This window comes from Epinephelus lanceolatus, chromosome 14, assembly GCF_041903045.1.
Source record: "Epinephelus lanceolatus isolate andai-2023 chromosome 14, ASM4190304v1, whole genome shotgun sequence".
Lineage (NCBI taxonomy): Eukaryota > Metazoa > Chordata > Actinopteri > Perciformes > Serranidae > Epinephelus > Epinephelus lanceolatus.
In genome coordinates, this window is record NC_135747.1 from 1,448,206 (window position 1) to 1,471,514 (window position 23,309).

The 23,309-nt window shown below is 41.9% G+C and overlaps 1 protein-coding gene across 2 annotated transcripts in view; it reads right to left on the reverse strand.

Moving 5' to 3' along the window:
* Positions 1-23,309, reverse strand: part of pde9aa (phosphodiesterase 9aa) — a 118,784-nt gene that overhangs the window by 26,755 nt on the left and 68,720 nt on the right. For both annotated transcript variants that reach the window (XM_033616978.2, XM_033618093.2), the window contains 5 exons: positions 21,436-21,518; positions 20,791-20,947; positions 8,379-8,492; positions 6,292-6,396; positions 4,916-5,044 (listed from right to left, as the gene is read on the reverse strand). In XM_033616978.2, the coding sequence (XP_033472869.2) occupies positions 4,916-5,044; positions 6,292-6,396; positions 8,379-8,492; positions 20,791-20,947; positions 21,436-21,518 (588 nt within the window). The remainder of the gene's footprint in view (positions 1-4,915; positions 5,045-6,291; positions 6,397-8,378; positions 8,493-20,790; positions 20,948-21,435; positions 21,519-23,309) is intronic.

Genomic DNA, 23,309 nt, shown 5'->3' on the forward strand with positions numbered 1-23,309 from the left:
AACAGGATACATTTTTCCAAAGCTAAACTTAAAAAACTTTTTAATACAAGTGATACATGCGACAGATGCTCTCTGTCACCAGCCAGTCATACACACGTTTTTTTTCCTGTCAGAGATTAAGCTCATTCTGGTCCTCTTTCTATGATACTCTCTCAAAAGCTCTAAACAAACCTGTGCTTTGAAGCCCTTTAACCTCCATCATTGGTGTGTCTGAAGAATTCACACACTTCACCAACAGGGAAAGCAATTCTATCGCTTTCGCATCTCTTGTAGCCCGCAGGCATATTCTACTTCATTGAAAGGATAAGAATCCTCCCTCCCCTAACTCTTGGCTAAAAGATTTAATGTCATTCCTACACTTAAAAAAATCAAGTACAGTATCAGGGGGTGCTCTGACAAATTTTATAAAACTTGTAATCCCATTCTTTCCTTAATCAATTCCATTCCCTCCCTGATTAAGATAGATGGATCTAATTAAGATAAACTGATGTAGTTTTTTTATCCAGTCAGGATGCTAAAAGAGGCCAGTAATTGTCTTTGTTTTGGTGATATGGTGGTCAAACTCCAGGCGCAACATATCCAAATTATTATTGTTCATTTTAGTTTTTTCTTCAAGCATTTTGGATTCCTCCTCTAAATGTCCCTTTTTTGTTTTATTTTGTTTTGGTTACTGTTCACCCCTCCTGTGCTTTTTCTTTGTGTGTGTGTGTGTGTGTGTGGGGGGGGGGTTATTTATTATTATTTGCTTATATTATGTGAATGTGACTCTCTAGTTTTTTGTTGTTGTTTTTTTTTGGGGGGGGGGGGGGTATGTTGTTGGTGTTCTAAAAGGGGGAAATATTCTGCAACTTGGGAGGTAAAACTTTGTAGCAGTGTAGAGACAAGGCCTCTTGTCAGGCCTGTTACTGTAACAGGGCTGACAATTAATCCTGTTGTTGTCATTAATTTCATGAAAATATAAAAAATGACTATTAAAATGGACTTTCAACTGGACTGGGCCATTATTTCAATATTTCTCCTCTAAAAAATGTTTTTTTTTCTTAGTAGACATGTGATTGCCATGCAAAATTAGGGTGCACTTGATAATCTGAATGAATGTGTAATTGGAAAAAATAAATCCACATCTGAAAATAATTTATTAGTGCTGCTCATAAATGTACCATCTATTACATATATCTAATTTGGAATATTAGATAAAGTAATGCTTAGGTCAGTAACATGGTTGACAAAACTATCAAAATATTAAGGAGAAAAACATTATTATAAAATATAAAATTCCACAGCCTGAGATGGCACAATACAATTTCTTGTAATTTTAAACTGTCTTTAATCCCTGGCTACTTAAAAAATAGCAATTCAATTTGATTTAAATTTTAAGTTTTTAAAGCTGAAAAGGCACAGACTTCGTGGAATGACCCAAGGGGCCGTACATTTACTAAAGTCTCCAAAAGTCTCTCCTGTGGAATCATCTTCCTGTTGCGGTCCGGGAGGCAGACACCGTCTCCACATTTAAGACTAGACGTAAGACTTTCCTCTTTGATAAAGCTTATAGTTAGGGCTGGCTCAGGCTTGCCTTGTACCAGCCCCTAGTTAGGCTGACTTAGGCCTAGTCTGCCGGGGGACCCCCCTATAATACACCGGGCACCTTCTCTCTCTCTCTCTCTCTCTCTCTCTCTCTCTCCCTCTCCCTCTCTCTCTCATGTCCTGTTACTGCATCTTGCTAACTCGGCCGTACTGCATGTCACTAACTCGGCTTCTTCTCCGGAGCCTTTGTGCTCCACTGTCTCTCAGGTTAACTTATATCGCAGCGGTGCCTGGACAGCGTGACGTGTGTGGTTGTGCTGCTGCCGTGGTCCTGCCAGATGCCTCCTGCTGCTGTTATCATTAGTCAAACTTCTACTGTTATTATACACATATGATTATTGTCACATAACACTATCAGATATTATATACTTTCAACATATTGTACCACAATAGCCAGAATTATAATTATAATATTATTACTTTCATTAATGTTGTTGTAAGCTGTTACCGTTACCGTCTGTCCTGCATCTCTCTCTCACTCTATCTCTCTCTCTCTCTCTCTTTCTGTCTCATTGTGTCATACGGATTACTGTTAATTTATTATGTTGATCTGTTCTGTACGACATCTATTGCACGTCTGTCCGTCCTGGAAGAGGGATCCCTCCTCAGTTGCTCTTCCTGAGGTTTCTACCATTTTTTTCCCCCATTAAAGGTTTTTTTGGGGGGAGTTTTTCTTTATCTGCTGCAAGGGTAAGGACAGATGGATATTGTATGCTGTAAAGCCCTGTGAGGCAAATTGTGATTTGTGATATTGGGCTTTATAAATAAAATTGATTGATTGATTTTATTTTTATTTTTATTCTTCAGTTTTTTTCTTTATCCTGTGTTATACGGGACGGGTGGCAACCCTATCATCTACATGCCTCTGTGTGGCGCTGGCGTCAGTAACATGACTTATTCTAAGTTTTATTATCCTTACCTTAAAAAGTCTTCTGCACTTAAAAGCTTTTCCTGGAAAAAAAAGAGTGTGTAACTTTTGGGGGAGGGGGGATCTCATGCTAAACAGAGAGAGAAAGGGGCTGAGTGAATCAATACTCCATGTGCAGCTCTACGATGAAATGAGATTTTACATATTTTAAATACTCTCATGATAAACAGAGAGAGAGAGAGAGAGGGGCTGAGTGAATCAATACCCTATGTGCAGCTCTACAATGAAATGAGATTTTACCTATTTCAAATAGTAAAATTTGCGGTGAAGTTGCAGTGGACAAATTTGCAAGGTCACGCTTAATTCACTGGGACTGGCTGAATTTGTGCTGTTGTAATCGTAACTTTGCCACATCCTGGAGGGACTGTCAAATGGTTCTTATAATAAATATTAATTGGAGAAGTTTAGAGGGGAAATCTCTTTTGGTGGAACTGCTAACAACTCATGGACATCAGAAACAAGACCAGGGCCTCTAACGAGACACTTCTTTCATTTTTAATAATAGATTGTATTTTTTATGCTTATCATATCTTGGTTTGCTTTTCTATCTTGATCTGAAGAGAAACTAGTAAATACATCTTCCCAATAACTGCAGTGCAGTAAAAAGTACCATGTTTTCCTCTGAGATGTAGTGACGGGGAAGTATAAAGCTGCAGACTGAGTTCAGAAATGTGCCTGGTCGGTACAAAGCATTGGACTTTTTAAACCTGCTGGCTCCTCTCACAAACTGCTCCCAACAGGGACAGAAGCTTCATTTCCCGTATAGATTCTTTGAAAGACTTAGGCCAAATCAAACTTATTCTGCCATCATCATTTCCTACACAAAGTGCTAAGCAGTGAGAGGAGAGTTGTGGGAAAGTTGTGTAAAAGTCCCGTTTATTTTCTGCATAGGCAATGTGAGGTGACTGGCACATGGCGCATTTCCACAGTTTAATTGGCCGTGAAACTCTCCTGCTTGAACCATAAGTACAAAAGATGAATGTCTCTGTGGAAAAGGAGAATTGTTGCTGCGCATTATATTCATTTAGTGTGCCAACTGGGAATCAACCCCACTTTGCATCAAATGTGTGCCATCTTCTTTCACTACCAGAGGCTTTGACCATGCATATTGTTGTTTTCCCACACTCTGTACACTTGAAACTGTGAGTGTGGAGCTAATTCCACATGGTGGCCTCTCTATGCAAGCGCAATTAAAAATGATTAAGTCAGCCCTAAATTGTAGAAAAATGATGTTCTATAGATGTTTTATATCATTAATCCAGAATTACATTCATTTCTAAGTAATAATAATAATAATGATAATGCATCAGATTTATATAGCACTTTTCAGGACACTTAAAGATGCTTTACAATGCTGAAAATGTCAATGATAATAAAAGAAAAATGAAAAATGACTGGTGGAAAGCCAGTTTGAACAGATGGGTTTTTAACAGTGATTTGAAAGTCTGTAGGGAGTCTGCATTTCTGATGTTGATGGGGAGGGAGTTCCAGAGGGTTGGGGCAGCGGCGCAAAGGCTCGGTCCCCCAAGGTTCAGTGCTTGGTTCTAGTGATGGGGGTCAGGAGGTTGGAGTCAGTAGAGCGAAGTTGGTGAGATAAGAGGGGGCAAGGTTATTGAGGGCTTTGTAGGTGATGAGGAGTTATCAGGAGTTATTAACAATAAAGTTGAAATAACTGATCACCAATTATCCACAAGACCCACATGCTGCTGTACTGATCAACACTGAAACTTCTAGGGCTGCCCCTTGAAAATCGTAGATTCAAATCATCAGTCAGAGACCCCTCAGTTGACTGAGATTGCTTCAAGTCAAGCAGTTTTTTGTTTGTTTGCTAGTCAGTGTGCTGTGCAGTGTAGTGTACTTCTGGGGACATTTTGGTCCCCAGATTTGCCTGCAGAATGAGCACTCTCGACTTTCGCAATACTCTTTGGTACAGACAGCTGTGACTGATGCAGCAGCACAGAGGAGGATAAACTTTCCAACATAAGGCTCTGAGATAACATTATCTTCTCTCTTCTGATGAATTTTCACAGATACTTAATACCACACAGTCTCAGGCTTTTGTTTGATATGTAGTCTCTGAAAAAAAAAGTTGCACATTTCTGTTCCACCTTTAGCGCCGTTAACTTGTTTACCAGATTACATGAATGGTGCTGTCACACTGAATGTCCTGCTGAGCTTGTTCAAACTTTAAAAGTGGACATGGGGAAAAAAACAACCCAAATCGTTCAATATCCGCATTAAACCAACTGCCAAATCTGATTTGACTGACAGAATTCTGAGTTGGGTACAGCACTAGCTACTTTACATTTGAGAAAAATACCTCCAGAACCAGTGCATCTCCCACTTTGTAACTCTATCACTTTGACCATCATCATCACTGTCATTGCTATCCTGCATATTCACCTTCATCACAGTCTCAAACATGGGGATGAGGACGAACTTAATGAAGCCAATCTGAGCCGTCGGCTTGGTGACCTTTTCTCTGTCCATGAAGGGAGCCACGGGAAGCCCTTCAGCCTTCTCCCTGTCGCTCTGAGAGGCACAGATAGACAGAAGGTTACCATCAATATGGCTCTTAACAGCAGGAGGGAGAAATGTTTTTTAATGACAGTCTTTGGTCGCTCATGACACTTCATGTGACATATACAGCTTTAAGGGGGAGTTCATATCTTAAAAATGAAGAGAACAAAATAATTTTTCTTCTAATGATTCTTTAATACTCATGGTCGTATGGTTTCCTTTTTCTGTTGTCATATTGATCTTTTATCAAATATCAAACATCAGATAGTGGAGCCTGGCTACAAGTATCACACATATACTCAACAAACACACACATTCAACCCCACTGTGCCCACTTTCCTCACTCTCTTATCCTCAACACTGCAAACTATTATCATTATCATCATGTCAACTTACTACTTACTTACATATTATTTTAATTTCTAATATATTGTTATCATGGTTATTATTCTATTTAATAAGATTGTTATTATTAATATAATCATTGTTGAATAAAAAAAGATCCTTTTGTTTGCACATGCATACACCAACATCAAACCAACACAATTCAATACAACCAACATCCTCTCATCCTCTTATCTCCTTCACTGTTCTTGTCTTTCTGGTGTTGTTTTGTTAGTGTTCTGCATTTTGTCTTGCATTAAAACCAGAATTACTGCCTCACGGTTGCATGCCTCCATGAAACCAGTCAAAACGCAGATGCAGTTACAGTTAATGTCTATGTCTGTACAAACATGGATGCTTCACACACATCTTCCCCCCGGCAGCACAGAATATCTGTAGCACAGTTTATGGCTAAAAACACTGTGTAAGGGCACACTGACCTTGACCTTTGACTTTAGACCACCAAAATCAGTTCATCATTAAGTCCAAGTGGACGTTTGTGCCAAATTTGACAGAATTCTTTTAGGGCATTTTTGAGATATCATGTTCAGTGAGAATGAAATGGGTGCAAGGTCACAGTGAATCTTTGACCATCAAAAACTAATTAGTTCATTGCTAAGTCCAAGTGGATGTTTGTACTAAAAGTGGAGGAAAAAAACTGGCGTCTGACTATACCTACAAGAGAAGATGGCCCTGCCTATAATAACTCCACACCCAAAAATCATTTTACTTTGTTGTGAGGTTTGGTCTTTATACGGTTTGTGAGGTTTTCAGCCTAGAAACAATATAAGCAAGAGCGAGAAATGTTGTCTGCTTGTAGTGTTTGCATCAAAATGGCTTCATTTGAAAATATTCCCCTACTCTGGCGGACCCACCTGCATGAAGTATTCCTCCAGCAGGCAGTCGACCCAGGGCTCAGCCACCTCCATGGGCCGCACCTCGTTGGAGATGTCGCAACACTTGATGAGCACCATCTTCAGCTGCACAGAGCACAGGCCCACTGTCAGTACAGGCACATATTATAAAGCCAGTTTACATTAAATGCAATGACTCTGACTGATACAAATTTAAAGCGACACTTACCTTTCTGGAAATTTTATGCTTTTCTTTGTTTAGGTGAAAATGCTATTAATAAGCTGATGGCACACTAAGGGCCCTATTTAGGTGGTCTAAAACGCAAAGCGCCAGGCGTGCAGCGCGTGGGCGTGTCCCAGTCACTTGCTAGTTAGACAGCATGTTTTCAGACTGTGCGCCATGGCGGAGAGTCTAAAAGGGTTGGACTTACTCTGTGAATTAGTCATGGGTGTGTTTTGGGCGTATCATTCAATAAACCAATCAGAGTGTCACCTCTCATTCCCTTTAAAAGAGGCGCAATTGGAGCGCACGGCGGAGAGCTAGTTAGATGGCGCCCCTACCAACTGGAAAGAGTGAGCGTTTTACAGCTGAGGAGACGATAAATGTATCTCTATATCGACTGTCCCGTCACATCTGATGTCAGATCAAAGGGGATTGGCACTGTTTGGCACATTTGGCACGCCTAATGGAAACCCAACCTGATTTGATTAACACAGCTGCAAACTAATAAGTTCACATCCCTCTCAGCCAGCCACAAACAGCCACAGCATCAGATAGGGAGTATATATTCAGCATCTGTCATCTTAGAAAAGCCAAAAAAAAAGAAACAGAGTGAGACTGCGAGAGAGAAAGAGAGAGCACGCGCACACGATAGAAACGCTGTCAACAAATTGTAAATTATTCAATTTATTTTATTTTAACCCAGGAGGTTAGAGAGCCCAGCTCCCTCTCCAGCATCCTGATTATTACTGCAATTAGATCATTCTGATTAATGACTGACCATTAAGACGTGTTTCTGATAAATAAATAAACTGTGACCAATCATTGCATTCGGTCTGTCTTCCCCACGTGGAGGCCTCCCACTGACGTAACTGCTTATTAACACTTAACCCTTATTCTAAAACTCATCAGTCATCACTGACTCTGGTTGAGTTTTAAAACTCTGGGGTTGCGTTCTCTTCTGCTCTTCTCTTGGCATGTTAAACTCGCTCTCCTCTTCTGTGTATCTAACGCTACTTTGCCAATGCCTAGTCTATCATAGACATAATGAGGACATAATGGAGGAGGGGGGAGTAGGCCTTTGGAGGGAGGTGGAGTTGCAGGAGGAGGGGGATGGGACTTTGGAGGGAGATGGGAGTTGTGGATGTTTACATTTTTTCTAAGTCATGTGTGAAATGCAAGAAAGGTAAGAGTAGCTTTAAGTGGTTGTATTTTGTATTTATTTTAAATACCATCTGAACCCAGAAACCCCCATGCCATTTCCAAAGGCAAAAAATCGCAGAAATCACATAATTCATCATAGCCAGAAACTGCAAAAACAGAGGAACGGCAGTCATTGTCAGCAGTCCTTGAACACATCAAGTGTGGGTAAGGATTCTGTCATGTAACATAACCACATCTAAACTTTTAAGTCATATTTCATCATAATCACATTATTTTACGTCTTATTTAAAATTTAGACAAAAATACTGTTTGCACGCAGATCCTGTGGAAAAAAACCCCCATTCAATTCTATGCTTCTGCATGCATAACTACAGTGAAAAACCAAGACTTTTTTCAACTCCAGGATTTTGTTTTCAACTCTTAACTTGTAACTCTCAAATATCAAAGGATAAGTTTTCAAAATCTAGTAACGCCTGCCGTGTACTAGTGTAATTTGATTTCCTCATGGGTGTCTGTGCTGGATGACATCACGAAACTGTCTGATGACTGAGTTTACCTACAGTCTGTATAACTTCATATTTACTTTTCTTGGTTCATTTTAGAAAGTCAAAAGAAAATGAATTAAAACAACTAAAATGTCACAATATTTGGTCCAGATCAACTGAACAGAACTGCAGGAGTGAGAAGCACGCTGAGACTTGTTTTTAAATCAAAGTGTTCTTACACAGGTGACATGCTCCTCATCTGTGTAGTCAAAATTGTCGACTTTCTGCTTGAAAGAGTCCAGGATCTCACCGTGTCGTGCCATGTCTGTAGCCAGGATCAGTGTGATGGTTCCCTGAAAAACAGCACAAATACACACATTTATACCAATTAATTTTCAAAACCCTTCCATAACTTTTCCATAATATCTTACCCCAATGCCATGGCTTTATTAAAGTAGTTTAAAATGAGTGGCCCACATAATGATACAGCCATGCATTATTAAACACACACTTCCCAAACAAGCTAACTGTTAGCGCTTGGTAACTTTACTTGCTGCATATGCCAGTAGACCAAACCAGCACACACAGGTACTTTGCAAAAAGTCAAGGCTGTGGCCCTTTTTTGGGAGATAGAAAACCAAAGATCCTGTAAACGTCAGTGCAATCTGATGTGTATTTGGATTATAATTTTGACACATCTGGATGCATTTATTTGTTATTAAACAAACTTTTGTTTTATAGACATTTCTAATAATTGTTTCACAACCTTGCCTGCCTGATACCTAAATAAATGAGGGTTGATCACCATCATGTCCCCTCAGTCTTACCCAGTCCAAGTGGATTAATGACCGAACACGGTGGACAGATATTGATAATGTGGACATCTATACATGCATGAATGTCTGGATCACGACACCTGAGTACTTTTACCATGAGTAACATTCACCCATGCACGCACACATTCACACACTGGTGGCCAGGGCTAATTACAAGGTGCCACCTACTACTCAGTTTTTAGACATTCACACACCAATGGTACAACCATCGGGAGCAATGTGGGGTTTGGGGACATAAGGACTAGAGTAGCCTGGCATTGAACTGATGATCTTCCAATAAGAAGACGACCAGGGCCCGTATTTATCAAGCTTCTTAGAATTACTCCTAAGAGCACTGCTAAGAGTCGACTTATGACTAAAAAAATTCTTCGCTGAAAGCTGCACTTAAAAGTTAGTTATCAAGCGTCCTACTCATACTTTTAGTGAAGTGTAGGACTGAATCTTAAGTGTCGGTCTCAGAACTGAATCACGACAGTACTATGTGCCATAAACGGAATTTTAGGTGACGTCACTTCCAAGTCCATAGAAATGACCAATCACTGAAGGGAATCCCTTATCTAAGAATATATAAATATCTTAGAAATGTCTCAGTGAATAGTTAAATGGACAATGGGGGTGTATATTTTGACAATAATCTACAAATAATACAAAACATAAAATATGCATTGGCAATGAATCAAAAATAAATGTTTCCTTATCTTTCCAATTCATTAATTAGGCAACTAACTTGTGTGCGGTTAATTGAGTGGCTCTATATACTGCAGCCACAGTCCACCAAGCTGAAACCAACATGGAATCAAAAAGAAAACCAAACTAGAGAGAAGAAGAGATACTATCAGATGGATGGATGTTGCTAGGGATGCTCGCATCTCCATCTCCTCCCTCATCGGTGTAGTTGGGAAGTCAATGAAATGCATGACGAGGTGAGGAGCAGTAAGGGCCATTATTGTTTCCATAACAATTCTGCTAATTGATGGTTGTGATGGCCCCAAATAATCAGCGTTACACTGTTGCATTTTTCCAGTGGCAAGATATAGAAGCATTGTGATGACCTTTAATTCTGTCGTGAAAGCTCTGCTGCGTGATGTTACTGATGAGATGACGTCTCTTATTAAATCTGTGACAATAATAATACCCGCTTTGTCCAAACCATACCGTTTGATCAGCTGCTCGTCATCAAACAAAGCCAGGACATCCTTCCGCTCCCGGAACGTTCGCGCACGTCTCTCTCGCCTCAGTGCCATCCTCTACTGCCAACTCCTAACCACTTAGGACACCTCTGGAGGTCTCTTAAATATCTGGGGGAGTAGGAGTGATTCTTAGACTTGAGAAGGTTGATAAATAGCTTTTATTCTTAAGTTTGAGAGTAGGACTAAATTTCACAAATTCTCAGCACTTAAGACTAAAATGGCACTCTAAGACGCTTGATAAATACGGCCCCTGGGCCCGTATTCACAAAGATTCTCAGAGTCCTCTCAGAGAGCTCCTAACTTAGCCTAAAAATTCCTAGCAAGGAATTTTAGCTTAAGAGTGATTCAGGAAGTTTCTGAGAGCAACTGAGTAAGGAGGGGACAGAAACGTTTATCTTAGTGACGAGGTGTGGTTGACCCCGTTGCTAGGTATGACGCAGTCTTCTAAAAGCTGTGATTGGTTGTTACAAAAAAAAAAAAATGCGCTCCTAGTAATGAATGGACAGTGAAATCAACCGATCATAGAACTTAGACTGTATTAAGAAATGTGTAATCGTGAAAATAATTTTATGTCATGATGATGAAACTCAGCAAAATTAAATTAATTGTTACACAGTTTCAAAATGTTTGAACGTACCTCATTCACATGCCGATTATTATAGCCTATTGATTTGCTTATTGTTATGTTTACTCGCCATGCTGGTAATTTTACTACTTAATCTATTTGATATTAATGGTGGAGGCAGACTCAACTGTCAGCACTTACTGCGATTGCTGGCCTCCTTGTAAAAAGCGGTTTGATTTGGCAGAATGACCAAAACAACGAATGAAATGGAGAAAAAAAGAACGAGAAAGCCGAACTGGACAGAAGAGCAGTGCCTGCTGTTGGCACAGCTCGTCCAGGAGAACAAAGGAGTTTTAAGAGGGAAATTCGGTCCCGGGATCACGGCACAAGGGAAGAGGCAGACCTGGGAGTGCATTGCCCGACAAATCAATGCGTTGTTTCCTCTCCTTTTACACACAAGCGATGAGTGTGAGAAGCGCTCCTACGAGCTGCAATCCACAGCGAGAGCGGAGATTGCAGCAATACGAGGCTGTTAAAGCGCCGTAGCCTAATGGTCTGACTGACCACTCTGCTGACAGAGGGTTGTGACAGACCCAAGTCATCACTGCAATCTGCTGAAATCATTCAGAATTAAAGTCTTTCCAGGTAGTTTACATAGGAAATATTCATTCCGAATGAGGGTTTACATGGGAGATCAGTTCAATCGCCTTTATTCAGGTCTGTGCAAGGTTTGGGCCAGGGAAGGTTTCTGATTGGATAGGGGGCGGGGCGGATGTTACGTGTTTACGTTTACTGGAAGAAAACACTGTAGTCCTCGCTCCGGATAACAAGATGCTTGACGACGCCGTTCTTAGTGCCTTTTTCGGTTGTGTTTTGCTTATATTCTTGAAGCAGCAGTACGACAACAACCTTGTTCTGCTAATGCTTCATCTGTTGAGGAGGAGAAGGGAGGTAGAAGACCGTGCTGTGGCGAATGGAAACCGGTGAGTGCAACAAGTCCGACTGCTCTATCTCAGCCCGTTGCTATGCAGCCCGTTGCTATGCACGCTATATACGTCATCGCGCCAGAAGGGCAAGGAAACGAGCATGCGCAGAAAGACCGGAATGAACTTAAAGAGGAATGAGTGTATACATGCACACAAAATTCTTTCATTCGGAATGACGAACGGAATAAACCACCCCCTTTAATCGGATTTAATTTTCAATCGGAATGACCGTTTTTCAATCGGAATGACCGTTTACATGACTACTTTTAATTGGAATGGCCTTTCATTCCGATTAAAAGTGGAATTAAACTGTGCATGTAAACGTACTGACTGTTGCATTTTCCCCATAGCAGGTATGGCAATGTTGTGATGACCTTCATCTCAGGCGTTATTGCCTTACTACGCTGGGTGGGAAAAGTAAGCTCATTCCTGATGAGGTCAACCACAAACATTATCCCTGCACGATCAAGCCGGTAGCATCTTATTAAATCACTGTCGTTCAATATATGGAGAATATCTCTCCTTCCTCTCTGTCTTTCCGCCATCTTCTCTGTTTAAGACACTCTTAGGCTTCTTAAAAGTCCTCCTCCCTCCTCTTAACAGTTTTTCACCTTAGGAGCTCTCTTAAGGCCTAAGATGCTTTGTGAATAACTTTTATCTTACCAAGAGAAAATTCTAAGAAAAATCTTAAAATTCGAGGAATTCTAAGATTTTTCCTTAGAATGACGTCACTAAGAGCTACTTTTAGTCTTAGGATTCTTTGTGAATACGGGCCCTGCTCTCTGAGCCACAGCCACCTGATTGATAGCTAGCGATTTTTTTTAGGTTTAAGTCCATCCATCCATTTTTATTCACTTATCTAGGGCCAGGTGACGGGAACATCAGGCTGAACAAAGTACTCCAGACATCCCTCTCCCCAGCAACACTTTCCAGCTCCTCCTGGGGTTCCAGAGGTGTTCCCAGGCCAGATGAAATATATAATCTCTCCAGTGGCCCGATAGCCAGAGGCACCCAGGAGGATCCTGATCAGATGCCTGAACTACCTCAGCGCGAAGGAGCAGTGGCTCTACTCAGAGCTCCCTGCAGATGTCTGAGCTCCTCACTCTATCTCTAAGGTTAGGCAAAATGTTGTCTGTAAATAACCAACCTGTTAACGGCCAACTGTTTGATCTACAGGCTGAGATTTAGTTGGAGACAACAGTCATGCTGCTATACTGCATGACTGTACTGTAGCATGATTAGGGTTAACTGCACCACCTATCCATCAGTACTGTCCCCAGCATCATTTAGCCATTTAGCACACTGACAGTGAATATGTATGTATATCAAGCCTTGGTTAACCTGCTACATGACGGCTTTTCAGCATTTCACTCCTGATGTAATATTTGACCAAGATTTGTCTTTTAATTCCCATTTTCATTCCCATTTAAAACAAACCTCACGGACAGTGTTTTTTCATCTGCGTAATATTGCGAAAATTAGGCCTATCCTGACCCGAAAAGATGCAGAAAAATTGGTCCACGCTTTTGTTACCTCTAGGCTGGATTACTGTAACTCCCTATTATCAGGTAGCTCTAATGAGTCTTTAAAAACTCTCCAGCTAGTTCAGAACACAGCGGCACGTGTACTAACAGGAACTAAGAAACAGCATCAAATTTCTCCTGTTTTAGCTTCACCGCACTGGCTCCCTGTAAGATCCAGAATTGAATTTAAAATCCCACTGTTAAAGCTATAGTGCGTAACTTCTACAGGTCCGTAAATGTTCGTTTCACCCAAGCCACTACTAGAGGAGATGACACAATGCTGATTAAGCCGATCGGCTCCTCTAACATCTTGCAGTATTTTTCAGTATATATCATTTTTAGTATGTGTGTCGACCGGCGACATTCCCGCACTGGCGCACAGGAAATGCTTCCTCACAACAAGAAGGGAGGGGGAGGACGAGTGGAGAGTGGTAGAGCGCAGGTAGAAAGAGAAAGCAACATGGCGGAGAAGCGGCCGAGACACGGTTCAGAAGTGGATCCTACCACAAAGATAAAGCCTGGACGTTCGGCTGAAGGTCTATTAGCAAAGAAGGAAAGTGACCGGAGAATGCAAACAAGGATTTGTATTGGCGTCGCTTTTCCTCGGTGGAGAGCCCTGAAGGACGAAATTGGGCTGAGGGCAGACACGGATGTTGCCTTGCTGCTGTTGGATAAGTAAGTGACTTGGTTTATAATTATATTATGAGTAGTATGTGTTGCTGTTACATGTACTGGACCTAGTACTTTATTATTTTCTTGGAAATGGTGCTATGAACGTAATGTAATGTTAGCAGCCTGGTGTTCGCCACGTTGTGTAGCATTGTGTACACGGTGTGAAGCGAGTGTTACTCTGTGTACACAGTGTGTAGCGGGTGTTACTCTGTGTACATGGTATGTGGTGACTGGCGAGCGTTACTCTGTGTACACGGTGTGTGGCGAGTGTTACTCTGTGTACATGGAAGTGCCGCCGGCTTATTAGTTGTAATAACGCATTATCCGCTGGGAGGCGACAGAAGTTACGCACTATAGCTTTAAATAGGCAACAGATAGCATCTTTTCCTAAATATATCATTATGAAAATAATGTGGGCTGCACAGGGTAGTGGCCACAGTAAAATCAGACTATCAGCGTTTACATAGGTTACTTAGTGGCTGTGCAATAAGCTTCTGCTACTGGTGCCGAAATTTTGCAGAAAAAATCTGCTGTACAACAGGAAACGCATCATGTATTGCGAAATTGGTCGGTCAGCCAATCAGGGACTGGAGCTGGTCCTTATGAGGAGTTGGGCATGAGATAGTTGAGTCACGAGCACAATGGCAGACGAACAAAGTTTGGAGACAAGTGAAAAACGGCCTAGCAAAAGAAAACGAGCTCCTCTGTGTGAGGAGGCAAAGGAGAGTGATAAAAGAAAAAACAAGAGTAAACCTCAGTCAGGCGTTCAAGAGATGGAGGGAGCTCTGTGACCAAAGAGGCTTCAAAACCGATGTCCAGCTAGCTTTCTTTCTAATGGATCAGTAAGTAACATGGATAAATCAATCAATCAATCAATCAATCAATCAATTTTATTTATAAAGCCCAATATCACAAATCACAATTTGCCTTACAGGGCTTTACAGTATATGACATCCATCTGTCCTTAGGACCCTCGCAGCGGATAAGGAAAAACTCCCCCCAAAAAAAACCTTTAATGGGCGAAAAAAAAACAAAACAGTAGAAACCTCATGAAGAGCAACTGAGGAGGGATCCCTCTTCCAGGACGGACAGACGTGCAATAGATGTCGTACAGAACAGATCAACATAATAAATTAACAGTAATCCGTATGACACAATGAGACAGAAAGAGAGACAGAGAGAGAGACAGAGACAGAGACAGAGAGAGATGCAGGACAGACGGTAACGGTAATAGCTTACAACAACATTAATGAAAGTGATAATATTATAATTATAATTCTGGCTATTGTGGTACAACATGTTAAAAGTATATATTAATATCTGATAGTATACATATGTGACAATAATCATATGTGTATAATAACAGTAGAAGTATGACTAATGATAACAGTAGCAGCACAAGGCATCTGGCAGGACCACGGCAGCAGCACAACTCACACGTCACACTATCCAGGCACCGCTGCAATACGAGTTAACCTGCAAGACAGTGGAGCACAAAGGCTCCGAAGAAGAAGCTGAGTTAGTGAGATACAGTACGGCCGAGTTAGCAAGATGCAGTAATAGGGCATGAAAGAGAGAGAGAGAGAGAGAGAGAGAGAGAGAGAGAGAGAAGGAGAGAAGGTGCCCAGTGTATTATAGGAGGTCCCCCGGCAGACTAGGCCTAAGTCAGCCTAAATGTTAGCTAGACGAGAGAGGACTGTACTGTTCTGGCTGCTAGTTAATTCCTAGCTGGCCAGCATTGCAAATCGCAGCAACCAGGGACCGGGTAGCGAGTGTTGGTCAGTTGACATCCTCGTTGCCATTCTACGGCAGCCATCGGACAGTGATACCCCCCTCCCTCCCTTCTGTTCTCTTCTCACAGAGGCAGCTATCAATGGACATCGCCCAGCTAAGTTACGCCCAGCTAAGTGAACACTGGACTTTGTTTCCAAATCAATTTGAGCTCCAACTGGCCACATCGTTTCCATACGGTACCGTTTATTCTAGAATCGGGACTGTTTACATGTGCATATTGACATAATTCCACTGTGTCTACTGTTGTTTGTACTGATACTGTACATATTGGTATAATTTACTGTGAGTTGTTTGTACTGGTACTGTGCATTCTGGTATAATTATTTGCATTACTATTTGTTTTTTCTTCAGATAAATCTGATAATTGTTGCTCGGTTTCTTTGCTCATTTATTTAGTAGTGTCCACACACCCTCTCATTCTACATACAGTACAGGCCAAAAGTTTGGACACACCTTCTCATTCAATGCGTTTTCTTTATTTTCATGACTATTTACATTGTAGATTCTCACTGAAGGCATCAAAACTATGAATGAACACATGTGGAGTTATGTACTTAACAAAAAAAGGTGAAATAACTGAAAACATGTTTTATATTCTAGTTTCTTCAAAATAGCCACCCTTTGCTCTGATTACTGCTTTGCACACTCTTGGCATTCTCTCCATGAGCTTCAAGAGGTAGTCACCTGAAATGGTTTCCACTTCACAGGTGTGCCTTATCAGGGTTAATTAGTGGAATTTCTTGCTTTATCAATGGGGTTGGGACCATCAGTTGTGTTGTGCAGAAGTCAGGTTAATACACAGCCGACAGCCCTATTGGACAACTGTTAAAATTCATATTATGGCAAGAACCAATCAGCTAACTAAAGAAAAATGAGTGGCCATCATTACTTTAAGAAATGAAGGTCAGTCAGTCCGGAAAATTGCAAAAACTTTAAATGTGTCCCCAAGTGGAGTCGCAAAAACCATCAAGCGCTACAACGAAACTGGCACACATGAAGACCGACCCAGGAAAGGAAGACCAAGAGTCACCTTTGCTTCTGAGGATAAGTTCATCCGAGTCACCAGCCTCAGAAATCGCAAGTTAACAGCAGCTCAGATCAGAGACCAGATGAATGCCACACAGAGTTCTAGCAGCAGACCCATCTCTAGAACAACTGTTAAGAGGAGACTGCGCCAATCAGGCCTTCATGGTCAAATAGCTGCTAGGAAACCACTGCTAAGGAGAGGCAACAAGCAGAAGAGATTTGTTTGGGCCAAGAAACACAAGGAATGGACATTAGACCAGTGGAAATCTGTGCTTTGGTCTGATGAGTCCAAATTTGAGATCTTTGGTTCCAACCGCCGTGTCTTTGTGAGATGCAGAAAAGGTGAACGGATGGATTCCACATGCCTGGTTCCCACTGTGAAGCATGGAGGAGGAGGTGTGATGGTGTGGGGGTGTTTTGCTGGTGACACTGTTGGGGATTTATTCAAAATTGAAGGCACACTGAACCAGCATGGCTACCACAGCATCCTGCAGCGACATGCCATCCCATCCGGTTTGCGTTTAGTTGGACGATCATTTATTTTTCAACAGGACAATGACCCCAAACACACCTCCAGGCTGTGTAAGGGCTATTTGACCAAGAAGGAGAGTGATGGAGTGCTGCGGCAGATGACCTGGCCTCCACAGTCACCGGACCTGAACCCAATCGAGATGGTTTGGGGTGAGCTGGACCGCAGAGTGAAGGCAAAGGGGCCAACAAGTGCTAAACACCTCTGGGAACTCCTTCAAGACTGTTGGAAAACCATTTCAGGTGACTACCTCTTGAAGCTCATGGAGAGAATGCCAAGAGTGTGCAAAGCAGTAATCAGAGCAAAGGGTGGCTATTTTGAAGAAACTAGAATATAAAACATGTTTTCAGTTATTTCACCTTTTTTTGTTAAGTACATAACTCCACATGTGTTCATTCATAGTTTTGATGCCTTCAGTGAGAATCTACAATGTAAATAGTCATGAAAATAAAGAAAACGCATTGAATGAGAAGGTGTGTCCAAACTTTTGGCCTGTACTGTATATATATAGAGGTATACCGGTGGCTTTACAGCCTACATTTTATTGATTATCTCTGATCCCTATGGTCAAAACACCACTGATGCTAGGTGGCACCAAGCTAAAAAAAAAACTAATCCTATCTGTTGCCTCTTTAACTTACAAAGCTTTAAATGGTCAGGCTCCATCATATCTTAGAGAGCTCATAGTGCCCTATTATCCCACCAGAACACTGTGCTCTGAGAATGCAGGGTTACTCGTGGTCCCTAAAGTCTCCAAAAGTAGATTTAAGACTAGACTTAAGACTTTCCTTTTTGATAAAGCTTATAGTTAGGGCTGGCTCAGGCTTGCCTTGTACCAGCCCCTAGTTAGGCTGACTTAGGCCTAGTCTGCCAGGGGGACCTCCTATAATACACCGAGCAGGATGCTGTGGTAGCCATGCTGGTTCAGTGTGCCTTCAATTTTGAATAAATCCCCAACAGTGTCACCAGCAAAACACCCCCACACCATCACACCTCCTCCTCCATGCTTCACAGTGGGAACCAGGCATGTGGAATCCATCCGTTCACCTTTTCTGCGTCTCACAAAGACACGGCGGTTGGAACCAAAGATCTCAAATTTGGACTCATCAGACCAAAGCACAGATTTCCACTGGTCTAATGTCCATTCCTTGTGTTTCTTGGCCCAAACAAATCTCTTCTGCTTGTTGCCTCTCCTTAGCAGTGGTTTCCTAGCAGCTATTTGACCATGAAGGCCTGATTGGCGCAGTCTCCTCTTAACAGTTGTTCTAGAGATGGGTCTGCTGCTAGAACTCTGTGTGGCATTCATCTGGTCTCTGATCTGAGCTGCTGTTAACTTGCGATTTCTGAGGCTGGTGACTCGGATGAATTTATCCTCAGAAGCAGAGGTGACTCTTGGTCTTCCTTTCCTGGGTCGGTCTTCATGTGTGCCAGTTTCGTTGTAGCGCTTGATGGTTTTTGCGACTCCACTTGGGGACACATTTAAAGTTTTTGCAATTTTCCGGACTGACTGACCTTCATTTCTTAAAGTAATGATGGCCACTCATTTTTCTTTAGTTAGCTGATTGGTTCTTGCCATAATATGAATTTTAACAGTTGTCCAATAGGGCTGTCGGCTGTGTATTAACCTGACTTCTGCACAACACAACTGATGGTCCCAACCCCATTGATAAAGCAAGAAATTCCACTAATTAACCCTGATAAGGCACACCTGTGAAGTGGAAACCATCTCAGGTGACTACCTCTTGAAGCTCATGGAGAGAATGCCAAGAGTGTGCAAAGCAGTAATCAGAGCAAAGGGTGGCTATTTTGAAGAAACTAGAATATAAAACATGTTTTCAGTTATTTCACCTTTTTTTGTTAAGTACATAACTCCACATGTGTTCATTCATAGTTTTGATGCCTTCAGTGAGAATCTACAATGTAAATAGTCATGAAAATAAAGAAAACGCATTGAATGAGAAGGTGTGTCCAAACTTTTGGCCTGTACTGTATATATATAGAGGTATACCGGTGGCTTTACAGCCTACATTTTATTGATTATCTCTGATCCCTATGGTCAAAACACCACTGATGCTAGGTGGCACCAAGCTAAAAAAAAACTAATCCTATCTGTTGCCTCTTTAACTTACAAAGCTTTAAATGGTCAGGCTCCATCATATCTTAGAGAGCTCATAGTGCCCTATTATCCCACCAGAACACTGTGCTCTGAGAATGCAGGGTTACTCGTGGTCCCTAAAGTCTCCAAAAGTAGATTTAAGACTAGACTTAAGACTTTCCTTTTTGATAAAGCTTATAGTTAGGGCTGGCTCAGGCTTGCCTTGTACCAGCCCCTAGTTAGGCTGACTTAGGCCTAGTCTGCCAGGGGGACCTCCTATAATACACCGAGCACCTTCTCTCCTTTCTCTCTCTCTCTCTCTCTCTCTCTCTCTCTCTCTCTCCTTTGCTAACACTCATGTCCTGTTACTACATCTCACTAACTCGGATGTACTGCATGTCACTAACTTGGCTTCCTCTCCATAGCCTTTGTGCTCCACTGTCTCGCAGGTTAATTTATATCGCAGCGGTGGCAGGATAGTGCGACGTGTGTGGTTGTGTTGCTGCCGTGGTCCTGCCTGATGCCTCCTGCTGCTGTTATCTTCCTGAGGTTTCTACCAGTTTTTTTCCCCTGTTAAAGGGTTTTTTTTTGGAGAGTTTTTCCTTATCCGCTGTGAGGGTCCTAAGGACAGAGGGATATCGTATGCTGTAAAGCCCTCTGAGGCAACTTGTGATTTGTGATATTGGGCTTTATAAATAAAAAATGATTGATTGATTGTGATTGATTGATGTGACAGCATGTTTCTTTCCCCCAAAAGGGGGCATGGCCTTGGCAATGATATGATGCCATTCTAGTCGAGTGTATCATGTGATACTAGTGACATTTTAAAGGTCACTCACTGCAGCACTAGATGTTAAATTAAGAATAAGAATAAGAATAAGAATAACTTTATTCATCCCCAAGGGGAAATTCAATTATCTGTCAGCTCATCTATTATATGGCAGAGAATTATAAAGCCTGATGGCTGTTGGTATATAGGATCTTCTGTATCTCTGTGTCTTGCATCGAAGAGAGAGGAGCCGTCCACCACAGATATGTGTAGAAGGAACATATTTAATGTAACCTTGGACATGTTGAGACATTTTTATTAACATATTTTAGACAATAGCCAAAACAATGTATATTCAAAACTTTTCCAAACCATTTCTAGGCCTGGAAAACTGTTTTCATGAACATTGGTGTCCTGACACACACACTCACAGAGGACTCAACATGTCTTCCTCTGAGCAGCAGTTCCTTGGATTTTCTGTTAGTGAGTTATTTAGGTGGCACTCTTTTTGTTGTCTTTTCAGACTACCCATTTGTTTTCAAGTAGCTATAAAGTTGTTACAATCGTCTTATTCCACACTGTCTGACAATATCATATGTATTCATATTCAAATACACACACACACACACACACACACACACACACACACACACACAGCCCTCCTACTTGTCGTATCTGTTTGAAGGCCTCAGGGTCAAAATTGGAGAAGATGTTACAGTCAGGCTGAGAGAAAATCTGGAAAGCCACAGCACAGTGGTGGTTCTCCAGAGGGGAGATGTCGTTGTAGCGAACTGCTAACTCTGTTCTGGCGTTTATCTGGTACCTGGAATATAGCGAGAGAAAAGGGCAGAGACAGAGACATGGCAGAGATGAGGATGCAGAGAGGAAGGAAGCATTGAGAAGGTGGAGAGGTGAGAAAGACGCAGGGGACAAGGACAAAGGCAAAATAGGAGGAGGCGAGTGAGGAAACAGAGAAACAAGGTGCAAGGAAGGATGGGAGGAGACAGAGGGAGGGGTTGGAGGGAGTGAAAGTTGGAGGAAGTGAAAAAATAAAAACACAAAAGAAAGAACGGAGACAGAAGGACACATGAAAGGAAACAGGGATAAAATTAAGAAAAGCCCAGGATGGATGGAGAGAAGGATGGATAGGATGAGATGGTTTAAAAACAGAAAGTGGAAGAGATGGAAAAAGAGAGGGAAGGAGAGGAGTCAGAGGGAAGTTAGAAGTATGCAAACCAGGGTCAGATGGAAACAAAGAAAAATATTACAATGTATTACAGGATTTGTGTGCGCGTGTTTGGTTTATCTTACGTGTTGTTAAATCCGGGGTGATCGAGATCATGACACACAGCAGCTGTCATGAGAATCAAAACGTCGACCTGAGTAAACTTCTCCTAGAAAGTTAACACACACACACACGCACACACACAAATCCAGACATTCACACATTTATATTAATTAATGCAGGAAGTCTTTTACAATAGAAGATCATGTCTATATGTGTTGTGATCCCATCTTCCGATCACAGATTGCCACATAGTTTGTGAATGAGTGTTAGGAGTGTGTGTGACCTCATTTGGCACATCACTGGTGTAGATTATAAACGTAGTAGTCAACAACAGAGGAAGACTCTCTGTGAAGACGAAGCTCCTCTTGTCCTTTTTTGTTCTTTTTTAGGATGTGTCTTCTCTTTATCACACCCGTCCCTCCTCCTCCTCTCATTCTTTCTCCTTGGAGCTTTCCTAATCCCCTGACATCTCTTATTTTCACACCACTACTTGTTGCCTCCACCTGTCCAATGACAACTACAGCATGATTTCATGTATTGTTTTTAAATACATGCGTTCAAAATTGACTTGATAGTCAACGCAGTAGAAAGAGACTTACCAGTAGAAACAAAACTCTTTCATGAGGAAGTCCACCCTAAAGCACACTGTTAATAAACACCTTCAGATGATCATAAAGTGAAGTGGATGCCCTGAGTAGGTAGGGTTAAGGTTGAAGTAGTATACCACTTCCACTGTATACCATAGTATAAACACTGATGGTTATCATGCCATGTACATTTCATTATCCACAGTATCTATAGTCCATTCTCCTTCCCTGTCAGACTTTTTATGTCATAAATATATCATGCCAGTAGGTGGCAGTGCGACCCTATGTAAACCCTGCATTGTGACTATACTGTGCATTTGTATCTGACCGAGATGAAGTAAACACCGCTCCTCTGAAATAGCTTGCCTGCTAGTTTTCTTCCATTCTTACAATACAACATATTGGTGACGATGATGGCTCTGCTTGGGATTTCGCCACCTCCGGAATTTTTACAAAGCCCAGGTGAGCCTACGGTGCCTTTCGAAGCATGGATTCACGTTTGATAACTACGTGCTTGCTCTGGCCGACGAAGTGGAGGATAAGAGGAAGCGTGCTGTGCTAATACACACAGTCGGCGCGGAGGCTCAGCGGATCTTCTACATGCTGCCAGCGATTGGAGATTCCTATGAAGATGCACTAAAGGTGTTAAAGACATTTTTTGTACCCAAACTGAATATCGTCGCGTAGAGGAACAAGTTTCGCCAGAGAGCTCAGTGAGCTGGTGAGTCCACAGCTCAGTATGTAGCTGTTCTGCGGGAGCTAATTGTTACATGTGAGTTTGGAACATTATCTGACAATATGATAAGAGACCAAATTGTGGAGAAAACGTCCAATGCACAGATCAGAGAGCGCTTGCTGCTTGAGGATAAGCTTACACTTGAAAAGACTTTGACAATTTCTGCTCAGATTGAAAATGCAGCTGCTGAAGCTAAAACAATAGCTTCATCAGGAGGAGCAGCCGAGTAGGCATGGTGCGTGGGACTACTTTTCGTGGCGGGAAATAAAGGCAGCAAAAACACTCCAACTCTGGTCCCAGACCACCTCCAAAGACTGCTGTCTCAAACGGCTCAACGGCTGCTGGTAAGACATGCTACAGATGTGGCTCTTCAACACACATTGCAGCTTACCCCAAGTGCCCAGCCAGATCAGTCACATGCAGACAGTGTAATAAGCTTGGACATTTTGCCAGAGTGTGCAGGAGCAGGACTGCTTCATGCAATGTGGGAGAAGTTTCTAGTGACAGCGTCACAGTGCTATTAGTTAGTAACAGCGTCACAGTGCTATTAGTTGATAAGGATGATGAAATTACA